The sequence below is a fragment of the Arvicola amphibius genome, chromosome 2 (genome assembly GCF_903992535.2).
Source record: "Arvicola amphibius chromosome 2, mArvAmp1.2, whole genome shotgun sequence".
NCBI lineage: Eukaryota > Metazoa > Chordata > Mammalia > Rodentia > Cricetidae > Arvicola > Arvicola amphibius.
This window is the reverse complement of record NC_052048.2, coordinates 9,049,672-9,067,892: the sequence shown is the minus strand read 5'-3', so window position 1 is coordinate 9,067,892 and position 18,221 is coordinate 9,049,672. Positions and strand designations below refer to the sequence as shown.

Below are 18,221 nucleotides of genomic sequence, written 5' to 3'. Positions count from 1 at the left end.
GCCTGTGCATACTGTTGAGAGATGATTGGTTATGAATGGCTTTTTAGAATAAAGAGAGTCTACAGGTGAGAGATGAGCAGAGATAGATGCATGAATGCTATGAAGAGAGTCTATGCACATTGGGAAAGGTGAAGGGAGATACATGGCTTCTATGAAGAGAGTTTGCACACACAGATGATGGGAGATGAATGGCTTCTATGAAGAGTTTGAACACATGGGGACAGATGATGGGAGATGCTTGGTTTCTATGAAGAGAGTCTATACACACAGAGACAGATGATGGGAGATTCATGGCTTCTCACAAGGGATGACTAAGAGGATTTGAAGTTTGTTAGGGTTTTTGTGCTTCTAGTATATGAAATAAAGGAACATCTCAGAAGGCACAATCATCATCATGAAAGGATAGAATCCAAAGAGCCAGGGAAGACACTCTAGAAAGAGAAGTAGGGAAGATCTGTAGAATAGGCAAGAGCCAATCAATGCACGTAAGGCAGGAAGCATTCAGTGATGGTCAATGGGAATAGAGTAATTGCTAATGAAGTTTCAGAAAACTGTGTTCAGATGTGTATGTGTGTGTATGCGTGTATGTGCATGTGCTTTATAAATACTTGAACTACAATAAAGAATTATCTGTGGAAAAATTATGTATTATAATGGATCACGCTTCTAGTGTACTTTATAAAAAATGGGAAAGCTTGGGCTGACTGAAGCTGGGCTACTGTTTAGTAACTCCCTATTAGGAATACTTGCCCAGCATGCTTAGAACACCAAGTACAATCCTCAGAACTGCCATAAAGGATTATGTTGAAAAGTGACAACTGAATGTTTCTAATTGGGGGAAATACTAATTATGTATTTATAATTTCACTTTAACAGTGATATACATGATTTTATTTTTATTAAATTCCACCAGTTATCTCATGATTTATGTGTTTTTGTTATGTGTAAAGAAGACAAATGAAAGTCCATATGTTAATGAGTGGACTGCACTCTTCCCAGAAGTGATGGCAGAGGCAGCAGTTCCTTATCAAGGCAGAACACTGCCCTCTGTTGTTCCACTGCCTCCGCTTGTTTTTAGCCTTAGAAAACAGCAGCTTCATGTTCCGTAACCATTGATAAAATTTAACAGACCAACAATGACTTCAAACTCAGAGATAATTGTTCCTAAAATATTTAAAAATCTGAACTCAGGAAACACACAGATATTCCCCCATTTTTTATTTCTCCCACTGACAAAAACAGTCTTTTTAAACTAATGCAGCAATTGGTATTTTCTAAGTCTTTCCACATTCCCTGGTATGAGCAATCACATTAATAGCTCATCGTCAGATTCCCACATATTTTTGCTACCCACCTCATCTTTTCTAACTGGGAAGAGAGAGAACAAATCTGAAGGTTAAGCCTAAGGTTATCTTTTCAACAATATAAGGGCATACAGAATAGCCAATAAATAAATAACCAATAAGGTGTTTCATTTTCTAATAATGAAGCAGTTTCCTTTCTAATGTGATTATTAATTTTGGGTTGTTGGATAAAGTTGCTAGAGTCTGGAGGGTACTTATAATTGAAAATATAAACAGAGAATGTTTGGACAAGGTATCAATTGTTTGCAGATAGACTTTTTTGGAAGTACAAAAGGACATTGAGCCATGTACTGTTTCCCATTGATGACATGGAATGTTCTCAGAACATCAAAAGAGAAGGAAGTTGTGGATTACAGTAATTGCTGGCATTTGCTGTTTCTGACCTCTCATAGGGGGCCCTCCAACATGAATGTTATTGGAAAAATTATTTGATTCAGGGCTCTATAGGTCCTCTCCTACTATACTGTACATGTATGTGTGTTATCTTAAGGAGAGACTTCAAATGTGAATGCTTATTCCCTGCCAGAAAATTAAAATAAGCAAACATCTGTTTCCTTGGGGTGGCCTTTTGCCAAGGTTCAGCCTACAGTGACTTACTGCAGAATTTTCACATGATTTCATTTTTTAAAAATTTCCCAGACAATTTCAAGTCTAAAATTATAAATGGGCCCTATGAAAGTATAAACACATATGCAGTTTTTCTGGCTCTGAGGTCAGAGCCCAGCATATGTCAAAGATCATGTCTAATGGTGTCCAGCTCATGTTCTAGAATAACTTAGCATATTAAAGACCAAAATAATATTTTCTGGTAACAAAGACAGCCTCTCAGGGAAAGATTTGGAAGTGATGGAATGACATATCATTCTGTAGAAATTTAGAAAGCTATCGTCTCCCTGTGTACACCCAGTATCTGTTCCCAGTGTTGAGGAGTAAGTATAAGAAAGTCCCCGAGACTCTCCTCTTTATGTGTCATCTCTTATGCTGTTTATCCATCTCTTCACCCTGCTCCCTCTGTGCCCTGAGAATATTCCTTCAAGCTGTGCTTGCCTCTAAGGGTGCCTCCCAAGATGACTAAATAGTAAGAAAAGGGAAATAATTATAACAAAAGAACTCAGATGCCTGCTGTTAGAATTTTTTTTAGGGTATGTTGTAAATCACACCAGTGCAATAGACCACATTAACTGGAACTAGAATTTTTGTACAATTACTTTTCAACAGCCAAAAATTAGTCTCAGACCTGTTATGGAGCATTTGAGTATAGGGAATATAGAGTTCATAACTATTTTTGTCTAAAGTAAGACATGAAAATTTAAAAGTTCTGATTTTATTGCTTTAGTTTTGTTGGTAGGGAAATCTTATGACAAGACAGGGGAGATGATTCAGCACTTAAAATCTCTGACTTGTTCTGGCAGAGGATTTGAGTTCAGTGCCTAGCACCCACATTGGGTGGCTCACGATTGCATGTAGCTTCAGCTCCAGGAGATCTCAGCACCATCTTCTGAGTTCCACAGACATGGTATCCATGTCAAGTACACACATACACACACACACACACACACACACACACATGCAAACAGTTGTTGAGAGAAAGAGAAAACTACCCAGCACAAATGACAAAGATGTCCATGTTTATTATTCTTTCTTTACACATAGGATCATTTTCAGTTTGATAATATGCAGTATTTATTCGACGTATAGTCTAGGCTAAGCGCCTACTAGCATTCTTTCTTATATCTGATTTTCTTTTCATATATTCACTGTACATGGTATGTGGGTATATAAAAAGGTTTTCCTACAAGGATATACTTTATATCATATTTATATCCCATTTCCTCTGGCCCCTCCCTTTCTTTCCTCTCCCCCTAGTCACATTTGTTCATCTTCACGTCTTCTCCTATACAGTACGCACCCATGATTTTATATCCCTGTATTTACCTTCCTGAGACTTTGTTGCCCCTCCTACACATCATTTCACTCAATCATCATCAAATGGGTGCTATTAGTAAGTCTATATTAGAGCTAAGAAAGCAAGGGTTCTAGAAAGTAATAGATTAGTGTATGTGCACATTGGTGGATCTAAAACTTGGACTCAAGCAGCATGACTTTATATTCTGTGTCTCCCATGACCCCATAAAATAGATATTTGGTACCAATGAATAAACAAAATATCTTGTCTTTTAGACCAACTCTTGATATTCTTGATTTCTAACTCTTCACACACAGAGTTCACATATAGTGAGTCCTACACTGGAGCCTGTGTGTTCCCCAGTTTTGCTGCTGAATTATTATTATTATTATTATTATTATTATTATTATTATTATTATTATATCTACTTTTTAAATTTTTTGAAATTAAAATATAATGACATTTCTCCCATCCTTTTCCTTCCTCCAAGACCTTTCCCGTACTCCCTTTCTCTCTCTCAAATTCCTTAATTATTGTTACATACTTATGTTAATATATACATACTCTTTAAACACATCTTCACCAACCCCACATTGGACAGAGGGCTGATCTCCAAAATATACAAAGAACTCAAGAAACTAATCATCAAAAGAACAAATTATTCAATTAAAAAAGGGGTTCAGACCTAAACAGACAACTCTCAACAGAGGAATCTAAAACACTTAAGGAAATGCTCAACATCCTTAGCCTTCAGAAGAATGCAAATCAAAACAACTCTAATATTCCATCTTAAACCGGTCAGAATGGCCAAGATCAAAAACACTGATGATAGCTTATGCTGGAGAGGATGTGGGGTAAAAGGAACTCTTCTCCATTGCTGATGGGTGTGCAAACTGGTATAGTCACTTTGGAAATCAGTATGGCGATTTCCAAGAAAATTAGGAAACAGTCTACCTCAAGACCCAGCAATACCACTTTTGAATATATACCGAAAGAATGCTCAATCATATCACAAGGACATGTGCTCAACTATGTTCATAGCAGCATTGTTTGTAATAGCTAGAACCTGGACAAAACCTAATTGCCCCTTGACCAAAGAATGGATAAAGAAAATGTGGTGCATTTACACAATAGCAGGAAAAAATGACATCTTGAAATTTGCAGGCAAATAAATGGCTCTAGAAACACTATATTGAATTAGGTATCCCAGACCCAGAAAGACAAATATAATACATACTCACTCATAAGTAGCTTTCAGATATAAAGCAAGGAAAAAACCAGCCTACAATTCACAACCCAGACAAAAAGAGGGCCCTAAAAGAGACATACATGGATCCAACCTACATGGGAAACAGAAGGATATAAGATCTCCTGAGTAAATTGGGAGCATGGGGATCATGGAACAGGGTAGAAAGGAAGGGGGGAGAAAAAGAGAGGAGCTATGAAAATATGTAGCTCAATAAAAGCACTAAAAATACATAAACACAACCTTCTCCATCCATATAATGACACTTGTATAGAAATGATTACTGAGCCAATCACATAGCGCTGGACAACCAATAGGGGTGGGAATATTTCTTATATGGGGAGATTCTCACTCTTTCAGCATCCCTTAGTTGTCTGTCTAGGGTAAGTCCTTGTGATATCTCCTTCCGTATTATCATCTATTGGTATACTTTTTAGCCAGCCATATTGCTGGGGTATCCTTAGTGAATCTTGCCTATCATTTCTAGGAGACACAGTCTTACAGTAGATTTTCTAGCCCCTTTCTCTTATAATCTAGCTATCCCTTCTATTGTGATATTTCATGAGCCTTAGGTGCAAAAGTTATACTGTAGATGTAGTGATTGAGGCTGTATACACCGTAACCATTTGGTGACTGCATTTTGACCAGTTATGATTTTCTGTAATGCCTCTACATATGCATTTTGACCAGTCATGTAATGGCCTCCATCTATTGCAGAGACATTTCTTTGATGAAAGGTAAGAATTATATGTATCTCTGGGCATAAGAATAACTATTTACAGTTAGGAGTCATGCTGATTTAGCAAGGTGGTAGATGTAGGTCCTCTTATAAGATCTATGAATCTACCAATTCTGGAGAACTGGCCAAGTCTCCAGTATTAAGTATGAAAGTATGCTCTCTCTCTCTCTCTCTCTCTCTCTCTCTCTCTCTCTCTCTCTCTCTCTCTCTCTCTCTCTCTCTCTCTCCCATCCTCCCCCTCTCTCTCCCCCTCTCTCTGTCCCTCTCTTTCCCTCTCTCTCTCCCTCCCTCTCTTTTTTCCTCCCTCCCTCTCTTCCTATCCCTTTCCTTCTCCTTCTTCTCTCTTTCCCTTACACCTCTTCTCTCAATGAATGGGCCTTGGATCTGACAAAAATGGTACTGGTATCCAGAAAAGCACGTATGCCACTGTTGCACACCTATGGGGCCTTTGTACCCTCCTGGTGATTGTCACAGTTCACAGATGTCATAGCTGAATAGGACAATTACCTACTCCTCTCCCCTGGAAGAAGCACCCCTTGGAACCCCTAGACACCCCGTGGTGCTTATTTTTGAATGATCTCTACATTTTATCTCCTCCTCTCAGAATCATAAGGAAGAGGTTGTCATAGCTATTTTATCATCCACATTTCACCCGAAAGAAAATGTTGGGTTAAAAACAGAAGCTCTGTTGACTGCCATAATTAGGACCTGAGGTTGAAAGACTTTCAAGCAGAAAAATCATAAAGTATTTTATAAGTTTTCCATACTTCTAGTATTTTCACTTAGTATGTAAGCAGGCAAGCTTTCCCACATCTTTTGATGTGCGATCAAAAATTCCTCTTTTCTGAGGTTATATCCCCTGTGTGGACTGTAACTCCAAGTTGCCTCTCTTAAGTCCCAAAAAGCCATACTATGGATGACTGCCAATTTCAGTTTCTTTATAGTGGAAATGAATTAGGAACTTGGGAACATCTTAGTGGAGAGTCCTTCAAGTATGTCACGGTTTTCTATTTGAACTTTTGAATGGCTTAATTCAATGAAAATCTTCCTTCATGAAGTCTCTTTGCAAAATCTGTGCCACTCCACAAAACGAGTCTCTTAGTTTCTAAGGAAATAGATTCCATTGCCACACTGGCCATTGATTTAGTGATATTTTATTTCCATATGTACTGTGATAACTGTAATCTGCCCTAAACAGTCCTGGGAACCAGCAAACTGAGCTTTGATCACAGTGCACAGTGACTACTGGGAGAAAAGAGTTGTGAAAGTTCCAGACAGGCGTCTATTCCCTGCAAGACTCCGTGTACACTAGGCAAAGGAAAAGACTAATGAGTGATGTCATGATGATTTGTAACATAGGAGAACCGTGTGAGATCAGCAGTCAGTAAAGCAAGTATTTTACTGTTTGTAAAATAATTTTAACATTAAAATGTCAGCTGCTGGAGAAATGGCTCGGTGGGAAAAATGCTTCACACTCAAATATACAGACTGCAGCTTGGATATCCTACATTCAGGCAAATGCCAGAAGGGCATGAAGGCTGAGATAGAAGAACCCTGACTAAGTAGGTAGCTAAGTCAGCAAGTGCTGGGCTCTATTGAGAGCATATGTTTCCATATATGGGATGTGGAGTGTTGGAGGAAGACATGAAGCAACATCTTCAAGAATACACATGCATACATGTATGTGCACATACACATGAGCATGCACACACATAAAGTAATATGATGTCAAAATACCATACAAATCACTAACTTCTCTTTTCTGCATGTGTGTATGTCTCATAGAAAAAAAATATGATAGAATGGCCAATAAGAACTCCAGTCAATTCTCTGATTGTATAGGTTGCAAGACAAGACCAAGTACTTTAATTGATAGTGTGGCATAGAAATCTGTGATTGGTTTAGGAAACTGTCATAAGATTTAAAAATACAGTTTCCAGTGTCCTAACTGAGGCTTCTGACATTCCTGCTAGGTTGCCTACATAACTTCCTAGAGGAAGGGAGGCGAGGAGAGGCACTGAAGGCATGGGTGCAACAAGAGAACCTATTGTTTCTGCTTTGATGTGTACAACTGTACTTTCCCCCACTGTTTATTGCAGTTAATTAAACACCAGACTTGTATTTAAAGGTGGGGCTCCAAGTTCAGTTGTCATTAAACAGTGTTTCTAGAATTGTGTTTTCTCAATGTTAAATACAAATGTTTTTGTTCTAAGGGGAGTATGAGTTAGAATGATTTAATGTTTTATGTTGTGCTTGGGACCTTTTTATTTATTTGTTTGTTTGCTTTAAGCTTTGTTTAATCATCTGCCTTCACAGACCCTCTGAGGTCTGGGGCTTCTGTAGCTGGTTACTATGCTGATGATGAACTCAGCTTCTTAGTTTTAAACTTCTCCTCTGAGAGGCCTTTGCATCAGCCTGATCTTAGTGTTTATTGTCATTATTATCAAACATTTTTACCAGCTAGATGAAACATATCACTATTATTGAGATACTTAGAAATTTAATTATTTTCTTTTTGAACAAGCATGAAAATACCCTTTGAGTAGTAAATCATGCAGTTTTCCCACATTTTCCATAATTTAAAAACACCATCTCAATGACGGACATCCCACTGCCTGAAATTCGTTAACAGTTACTCTGTGGACATGCAAATGGCTTTACAGTTTGCTGTTTATTGGCACAGCAGCCAGGGTACCTCTCAGTGTCTCGTGTGTGGTTACTCTTGGCAGGTTCAGGGCAATCAATTTTGATTGTTAGTTTTACATTTCATGCTTCAGTGGCATCCTTAGGTCTTTGAGCCAACAGCATAGTGATAAGTTCTTATGCACAATGCAGCTTTTAACTCTTTTATGATAATATTCTTAAACTAGAATGCCAGTCGAGCTGAGCATGACTTCACGCCAGTGACAATGTGGACTCTTTTCTTCTTGCTGCTGCTTCCTTTTTCCAAGCAAGCAAATTGTGTTCATGTTGGCTCCTCTGCTGATCCCAGTTTCTCTGTGCTGTTTCTTGCCTGCTTTTTAAAAAGGGTCTTTGCTATAGAACTATAAAATATAGAAGAAATGCCACAAAAGCACCTACTGCTTATATCAACAACAATCTTTAACTACAATGTTTTCAATCGTTTCTTTGGGAATTTCATGCACTCATTCAATGTATTCTGATAATATACTTCTCCAGTTCTCCTGCTAACTCTTCCCAGGTCTACCACTTATGCCACATGCACTGCCCCCCAATTTTATATCTCCTGTTTCTCATGGCCCACTGAGTCAACTTAATAAGCTGTACCACGTCAACACAGTACCCACTGTAAAGTTTGTTTGGCATTAACACTGACCTATAAGCATGAATTCTTTTTCTTCTTAAAGATACTTCATAAAATTTTGATATTTTTCTCTAAATATAAATATAATACATGGCTTGTGTTTTTAAAAAGTTGTATTTGAAATAAACAAACAGGGATTGGCAAGAGAGCTCACTGTATAAAGGTACTTCCTTGAGAATCAGAGATTGATCCCTGACACACATGATAAGAGAGTATTGATTCCAGGATACTGCTCTCTGGCACTCCCCCATTTGTGTCATGGAAACCTATGTGCATATGTACACACATGCACACCATACAGCATGCACATACTCACACACACATATACCCCCACACTTACACACACACACATATACACACCCACACCACATGCCACACACAGCACACACACAACACTTAATACATACATGGACATACACATAAATAAATGCAATAAAAATATTTAAGACATAAAAAGTAGAAACTTAAAGCTATGAGATATTCTCTTCATCAATGGTATATATTTTTAAAAAAACTAACCTAATTATGAGTGGACCTGTTGTACTTCTTTTGAGAGAGAGAGAGAGAGAGAGAGAGAGAGAGAGAGAGAGAGAGAGAGAGAGAGAGAGGAGGCATGGTGACATCCTTACCTGCCAGCATGAAGCAGAGAAGGCAGCGGGAAGTGGAAACAAGGCTGTGAATGCTCAAAGCCTGCCCCCAGTAATGTCCTCCCTGCCATAAGCCTGCATGTCTCCAGACAGAGTCACCAACTGGGGACCAAGTGTTTAGGAGTCTGAACTTTTGGGGAACATTTCTCATCCAAACTATCATGTCTTATTAATGTATCAGAAAAGTATAGGTGGAGAGAATAATTTCCATTGCACAGAAATGTCCTGGGTGATTTTCTACAAGTATATGAGATGAACTTGATAATATGTATTGCTAAAGTAGGTTCTAGCCCTATTTGGTGGTACTTTTGTGAATGTTGTCATAAATAACGTATATCTGTATGACATGTGTAATTATCCTAAAGCTACTAACAGCACACTTAAATTTTCACATTCATTTGGAAATAACTTGGTTCTAGCTATTTTTCATAAGTCTGGCAAAGTTTGGTAATAGGTGATTTTGTTCAATTATTTTACATTTTAATAATTAGAGAAAAAGTTTATTTTGTTTTGGTTTATTTATTTGTTTTTAAGAGGAGGGCCACTTCACATAGTGCAGGCTTGCCTTAAAATGACTAAAAAAACCTTTTAGTGGCCTTAAACTCCTGCCTCCTGTCTGGGATGGCAGGCATTCATTTTCTTGACTTAAAATCAGGACATACATACAACATGAAAAGAATATCATAGGCTAATCTCCCTTATTTGTTAATGTTACTTTCACGATAAAATTTTCCACTGATAATAAAGAACTCTTCATGAGGACTGCTTGATGGGTCTCTTTTCCCCTCAAATTCTCTGCCTTTTAAATATTTTGTTTTTATGGCACAGGACGGTGATGATACTGGCATGAAACCCAGAGCTAGGCAAGTCTTGTAGTCGTAAGAGGCAGCCCGAGTGTTCTAGCCTTGCTATAAATGCCTCCTTCCTCCTCAAACTCGAACATTGAAAAATGTGCCTCAGACAGAGAAAGAACCTGCCACTTGCTGCTGCACAGTGAAATGGCTGTAGGTGAGGATAACATCCTGTGAGTCTTAACAAGCTGGAAGAAAGACCTTCGAATATTTTCAATGCAGAGAAATGATGAACGTTTTAGGGACAAGATGTGCTGGCCCTGATCTGAATATTATACAATATGCAATATATTAATAGATCACATGCATAACTGTTTGGAATGGTTTTTTAAACATTCATTTTTTTTGTTTTCATGTGATGTGTGTGAACGTTTTGCCTACATAGCTATAGGTTCACCAGTGGTTCTCAGTCTGTGGTGTCATGACCCCCCATCAGATATCCTGCATATCAGATATTTACATTATAATTCATAACAGTAGCGATCTTACAGTTGTGAAGTAGCAATGATAATAATTTTCTGCTTGGGGATCACCACAACATGAGGAACTGTATTAAGGGTTGCAGCATTGGGAAGGTTGAGAATCACCTACATGAAGTTTCGTAAGAGGTCAGAGGATGGCACCAGACTAAATGAAACAGAGAAACATGTGTTTAGGAGCTGTCATGTGGGTACTCTGTAAGAGCGGTACATGCTCCCAAACACTGAAATATCTCTCAAACCTCTATCTGTTATTCTTATCGGTCAATATATATTTTCTAAAGGTGTAACTTTTTTTTGAAAGTGTGGACCCACAAAAACAACCAAGGCAAATTTTAACTGAGTATCCAAAACAACAATGTGACTTGAAATTTACCAGTTTGAAATGTTTAGCTCAATTTATTTGCTTTTGATTTCTAATGGGGTGCAGAGGTAAGACAGGGTCTCACAACATAGCCCAGGTTGTCTCTAGAATTCATGATCCCCTTGCCTTGGCTGCCTGAATATCAAGTTTATGAATGTGTGCCACCATGCTTGACAACTATTCCTTTTGCAGCCAGGAAGCCTGCATTAGCTCACTTCACCTCCACACTTCCACCATCCCTGATCTCCTGTTCTCGTGTCTCAGTCAGGAACCAGCATCACCGTGGATATTGCTGTGATGGGCGAGGCCCATGGCCTCATTACCGACCTCCTTGCAGACCCTTCCCTGCCTCCGAATGTGTGCACATCCCTGAGGGCTGTAAGCAACCTGCTCAGCACTCAGCTCACCTTCCAAGCCATCCACAAGCCCAGAGTGAACCCCACTGTAACCTTCAACGAGAATGCCTGCTCTGATTCTGAGGAGGGCTTGGAGAAAGACAAACTGGCCATTCCCAAGGTAGGTGTGGCAGGAAGGGTTTGGTCTGAGCTCATCTTTCCATAGTCTCCAAAGTTTCCTTCCTGCCATTTCTGAGAACTGAGGCAGCACCTTCCTGTGTAGAGCTGGGGACCTAGTGGCTGAGTAGCCCAGTTTGCTTCTGTCCCTCATCTCCTGAGACTTCCCAGTGAACACCAGGCTTGGCTTGCTGCTCATTGTCTTCCTCATTTCAACTCCTGTATCTCTCTTTCCATTCCAGGATAGTAATAGACAAAATTCTGCCTGTACTGTTTCATCAACTGTTCCCCTTTGCCTTGCTTCTTTCCTCTGTTTTACATAAAAACTAATGGTCTACAATATGGTTGTGATAAAGTGAATATTCCTTCCAGCGTTTGAGAAGAAGCTTACCCCCAGGCTTGCTGAGAAGAGTCTCGTCGACTTGGACAACCACCACCTCTGCCACAGGTCTGCCCACCTTGGAGCCTGCACCAGTGCGGAGAGACCGCAGTGCCAGCATTAAGCCGCATGAAGCACCTGTGCCCAGGTTAGATTCCACTCCTGCAGGCTCCATGTTTCCTCAGAGGAGTTATTTGCAGAAAAGGAATCATAGAGTTCAAGAGGAAAGAGCCCAACCAGAGTTACTGAGAAGTGAGGTTTGAACAAGCCAGATTTTTATGCTTAAATGCTGAACACTTTAGGGCCAGACTGGAATGACCTTAAATGTAAATACAAAGAGTGAGTTGGGATGACTCCTGCTCTATGGCAGTCATTGAAAAAGACTAAGGCCAGAGGGAGGGCACACTACAATTTACCCGAATTGAGATCCACATTTAGAACTTTAACTTGAAGGCAATCTAGTATGACATTTAAATATGATCCCTAACATGGCCTATCAGACTTACTATGCATTAATTCCTGCAGAATTAGTGATATTACAGATCAAAAAGTAGATATCATCTTAACAACACTTGAATATATTCAAATATTATAAATTTCTCTGTGTATGTGCATTTATATGTTTGTGTGTGTGTTTGTGTATGTGTATGTGTATTTGCAAGTGTGTTTATGCATGTATATGCATTTTTGTGTGCTTGCATGTGCACATATATGTGTGTATATATGTGTGTATATTTGTGTGTGTAAATGTACATATCCACATGTGTTTGTGCATATCTGTTTGTATGTGTGTGCATGTGTATGTATGTATATATGTGCCCATGTATGTATGTCTTTGAATGTGTAATGTATATATATATGTGTGCCTATGTATATGCATGTATGTATGTGTATGCATGTGTCCATGTATATATGTATATATATGTGTGTGTATGTGTACATGTATATACATGTATATATGTCTGTATATATGTATATGTTTGTGTATCTTTCTCTGTTTATATGTGTATCTATGTGTGCATGTGTGTCTATATATGTGTGTATCAATGCATGTGCATGTGTGTATATATGTGAGCATGTGTGTGTATTTGCATGTATGTATGTTCATGTGTGTCTGTGTATGTATTAATGTGTGCATATTCTATTTATGTGGGTAAATATATGTATATATGACCAAATGTGTAAATATGTATATATGTATATGTGCACATGTGTGCATGTATATATTTATGTATATGTGCTCATATGTATGTATCTGTTCCTGTGTGTGTGCATGTCTGTGTATATGTATGAACATGTATGTGTGTATGTGTATACATGTGTGTGTCCATTCACATATGCACGCATATTTCCTGGGCAAATACTCTTACCCTGAGCCATACCCTGAGCTTTGCATTTTATGTAGTATATTAACAATATATTAAATTAAAATTTTATGTGTAAGTCCACTTTCCATCACTGACCAAGTGCCTAATATAGATTAAGAATTATTTCAGTGCTTCCCACTGTGGTCTCTCAGATTTTGCTTTGGGACTTTGGAGTCATAATCCACCAGTGTAGAGGAGCCTAGACACATTGTTGCTGCCAGGACAAACAGAAGGGAGAAAAGCAGGACAGAAGGGGGAAGACTCACATCCTAATATGCCCTACAAAGGATCAACCCCACTGACCTAATTACCTTTCAAGGTCCAGTCTCTGAATCTGCAGACTCAGCCTTTAATACACGACCCTTTTGGGAAATCTAAGCTCCAAATTCTATTAGTGACTGAAAGGCCAAAATGAAAAAGGTTAAAGAAACAGGAACATTGGACTCTAAAATGAATTTGTAAGAAAACACTACTTTAAAAATATGCTTTTAAAGAGAGCTACTTTGTCTCTGTTTTACAACTTGGAAGAAAATTAGAATACTTTATATGACATCAGCAATTACATTAATCCTTACCCTATAATTGCAGAACTATGGAATACACGTAACAGCTTATATTGACCAAATGACTGAAAATACCCATGTCTGCATGTAAATATTTAATAGCCATGCATGAAATAGTTTCCTCTTCATGACAACAAGGTGGCAAGCTGAGCGTGGAAACAGCAGCTCCCCAAATCCTGAGACTTGGGTGAGGACAGACTTCCTTTTCATTTAGTGAAGTTCCTCTTTCCCACACATACAGAGCAGTGACTGAACCTGTTCATGCGTCTTCACCAGCAACCAGGCCACCTTCACCCTTAGCGTTCTGTGTCTAATCTACTTGAGCCCTGTGCTTTGAAACCCAGTAAACTGTCTACCGATGGGCTCCTGAAGAGCTGCCCTGGCCAGGGACTGCATAGTCACCCTCCCAGACCACAGCTGAGAGGATCAGCGTATCACTGGGAACACTGTACGAATTTCACCCTGCAAAGGCTTTGTTAAGCAAACTGGCTGCTTAAATGTCTCCCTAGTTTTTTCCTTAGACTACTTCTTTTCCTTGACCCTGCTCCAGGCATATTTATTGCTTCTTTGTCTTTCCTGAATGACTGTCTGGCATTTCTCTACTTGTTGTCCTGGAGTGGCCCTGAATCTCAGTTCTTACCTGTTCATTATTAATTTACGGTGTTTCTATTCATTATATAATATGATAGATTAATATATAGCAGGTTAAAGTAGGATAGATGCAAGTAGGACGTTATTAATTTTTACTCTATTGGATTCTATTTTATAAACTTTTCAAAATAAACACATTTTAATTATTTTTGAAAAACACTTCTTTTGAAGTATTTTTTAATTTTTTGTGATTTTGCCTGCATGCATCTATATATGTACATATATGTACTACATAGGTATATACCTTGGGAAGTCAGAAGAGGGTATTTGATCCTCTGGAACTAAACCTGGGTATGGTTATGAGCTGCCATGTTGATGCTGGAAATTGAACCAGGGTCCCCTCCAAGAGCAGCTAGTGCTCATAACCACTGAGCCATCTCTGAAAGCCCCCATTAAATGTGTATTGGATATAAAAGAACACAGGTAGGCAGTTTTTGGCTGAGCCTCAATAAGTTATCTTTTTAAGATGTTAAATGATGTGGAGTTCTTCAAAAAGTCTGCCTGGATGAGTAATAATTTACCACTAGTATAATAGTCTAAAAAATGAAAAGTTAGACAATATACATTACATAACCTTTTCCTAGTTAATTTTAGTAGTTACTCAGGCAAGCAGAATGGGTGAACAGAAACTAATACCACAAAGAAATCATTGACCATCTAATACACAAAGTTTTTTACAATCTAATTCACAAAATTCCAAACATTTATGAAAGGCTAAATATGAAATTTTTAAAGATGCCTTGAGACAAACATTTTGTAGTCTTCAAATGCTTTTGACAACTGCAGAAGCTCATTTTTCCCTCCAAGTGTCTCTTTTGTCATGGATGTGGTGGAGTTGTTATTGAAAAGTAAGCACAAAGGGAGGCTTTTAAAATATAACCATTGAAGAAAAATCTGGTAGGGAGGGACTCATGAAGTCCCATCCTTCACTAGAGTTCTGGACATTTGATGTCTGCTGGGAGAGGCAAAATTCATGTTCTTCAGGGCCTTCTCTAAATTATCCCTCACTGACTATGCATCTTACATGAAAAGCTTTATATAGCCATGATTTATAATTCTATCAGTTTTAGGATTATTTACAGTATGCCACCCAGACAGATCGGACACATCCTGTTCAATCTGCAAATTTTAGATTTTAACCTTCACCAAATTTATTAGTGCATGAAAGAACTCACAGGTGTTGGCAAAACACAAACCAAGCACTTTTCACTGAGAGCCATCCAAGGTTGTCTGCATAGCTTCCTGAATTCTGTTCTCTCCCAAACTAGGGTGGATAATGTTTCTGTTTCCACATGTAAGGTTTGAGGCAGTATGTAAAGGGAAATTTTGGTGTGGAAGACCTCCAGGAATCCTATGCCACTAATTACATGGCTTCTGTAACCTTCTGTGGGCCTAATCCTCTGTGGATTTATTGATTCCAGATTTGTTTACAGGAAGCAACTTGATGAATCAAGTCTCTGTTGATAAACACATTGCCTAGGTAAAGAGAACCTGTAGCCTCTCCCCTCATAATGTGATCAGCATGTTAGTACCATATCCATCATGAGTGTGCTTCAATGGGAGTGTGACTAGGTTACCACATTCTTTCCAAGGTATCACCAGTAGAAGAAATCTTAGAACACTGCTGTAGGCTGCTGCTAACAGGTTTTTGTTTGTTTGTTTGTTTTCTGAGTCAATGCTGAGTTGCCGACAGAGAAATGACAGTCTATAGCTCTGCTTCTTGTGCTCAACCTGATAAGGAAGTACTGCAGCAAGACATTGTTATTTAATGGCTTGATCAAATGCTAGTTATGGAGTGTCTAGTCACCAACAATATTGTATAACAAAGAGTACCTAGATACATATTATGTCTCTCTCTGCTCCTAAAAGGACAGTTTGCATCGCAGTCAATGAATCTTCTAGATAGCTTTTGAAAAAATCTGTAAGGACATGACTACACATGTAGGAGTATGTGTGGTGTTTTATGCATTAGATAGATTTGGATTGCCATCTTTGCTCTCTGTGTTTGATGAGAGACGAAACAGATACACAACTGCAATGGAGGCTGGACTTAGCTTATCCTATCATTTGCAAGTTAAGTGACTCTGGCAGGAATTTGGGAATAAATACTTCACATTGGCGTATCTGATGCAGAGGAGGTGTCTAGGGTTGTGGCGAGATGTGCCCAGCAATAAATGTCTAATTTCCCTGTGGTCTTTATTGCTGTCATTGTAGTGCTTGAATCCCGACTCTTGGAATGCCCCAGTGTCGATGGACTCTCACCAAGAGCAGATCCTTCACTTCATCCTATGCCATCTCTGCAGCTAACCATGTAAAAGCTAAAAAAACAAAACAGGCCAGGTAAGCATGCACACTCCAGGTGTACAGTCCTGTTTTCTGCACGTACATTGTGGTAATGAACTATGGCATTAAAATGAATAATAAGATTTTAGTTGGGAAATTGAAAGGAGTTGGCAGATTGCACCTCGATTAATCTAAGTCCAGGTCATGCTGGGATCTGTAAATTGGGTTTGCTGAGATACAATTATGTTTCCAGCATTCAGAAGACTGAAGCAGGAGGATCACCTTTTCAAGGCTTTGGAACTGGAAAGTGGTTAAGAGGGATCTCTGCTTTTGCAGAGGATGGGAGTTTGCTTCCCTGTACTCATGTCAGGAAACCACCTGTAACTCTAGCCTCCAGGGGATACCCAACCCACTTCTGGCCTCACTAGACACAGATATATGTGCGTACACAACACACACACACACACACACACACACACACACACACACTTGCAGCTTGTGCTCACCACTTTATTACATTTGTCTTGGTGTTTTCCTTTTCAGAATCCACGTGAGGGCCTTGGCTGCTCCTCTTACCTCTTCCTCCTTGAGAAGTACAAACAGTGAATGTTTGTTTCATGGCATTGTAGAAATTCTTCTGGAGTTTTCAGTTACTTTATGCTTCAGTTCTGAATCTTCTGTCTTCAGCGGCTTAAGAATTTGAGTCTGTGGCTCAAGGAGAACCCTCTTCTCTCACTGTGTTATTGGACATGCAAGTCTGGCTGCCATGGCAGCTGTGAGCTCCAAGATCCATGTCATCACCTCCATGACATTACTAAAAGCTCTGCGGGCAGCCTCGTGGTAGCTGGGTCCTCTGCTCAGATTTGTAGCCTTTTCTGTGCCAACAGCCAGTAGATTGAGCTTTGAGGAGGAAAGGCTGGTCAGGAGTGTGGCTCACCTACTCTGCTGCCTTCTGGGAACCTAATTCCTCCAATCTGCACTGCTGCCTTGACCTTGAATCCTCCTTCTCTCCCTTCCTCCCCTCTTTCCTGACTTCCCTCCTCCTCTCTTATTCTTTTGTTTTCCTTTTCCTTCCTCCCTCTTGATATTTCTATTCCTGCTGGCTTCCCCTCTCCCTCTCTCTCTTCCTCCTCATGCTCATCCCTCCCCCCCTTTCTTCTCATTTTTTCTATATGTTCTTAAGGATATTATGACTTGGCATATAACAGGCAGAGGCAGACCAGACATCATTAAATGATGACATTTATATGTGAACCATTTGAAAGTTACCCACATTCCACTGATATTCCAGAAGATGCCTTGAAAGGCAACATGGCATTAAGACATAGATAAGACTTAGGGAAGGACTCCTGGTTGCCTCATCTGCTTTCGTATCCGTTTATTCACTTCCCACTTGGTACCCCCTCTTGAAACCATCACTCAGTCTCCTTAAAATCTCTACTGTTCAGTGTAGAAATACAGTCTCCCAGAGGTTCAGTTTATTTGTATTGAAAGAAACATTTATTTCAAACAATATGTTTGTTTGAAAGAAACCTTTAAGACAGT

General features: G+C 39.1%; 1 protein-coding gene across 1 annotated transcript in view; it reads left to right on the top strand.

Annotated features, from left to right (window-relative positions):
- Positions 1-18,221, top strand: part of Pde3a (phosphodiesterase 3A) — a 282,570-nt gene that overhangs the window by 216,704 nt on the left and 47,645 nt on the right. The window contains 5 exon segments of the mRNA XM_038319708.1: positions 11,186-11,437; positions 11,806-11,952; positions 16,608-16,646; positions 16,648-16,713; positions 16,715-16,733. Coding sequence (XP_038175636.1) covers positions 11,186-11,437; positions 11,806-11,952; positions 16,608-16,646; positions 16,648-16,713; positions 16,715-16,733 — 523 coding nt within the window.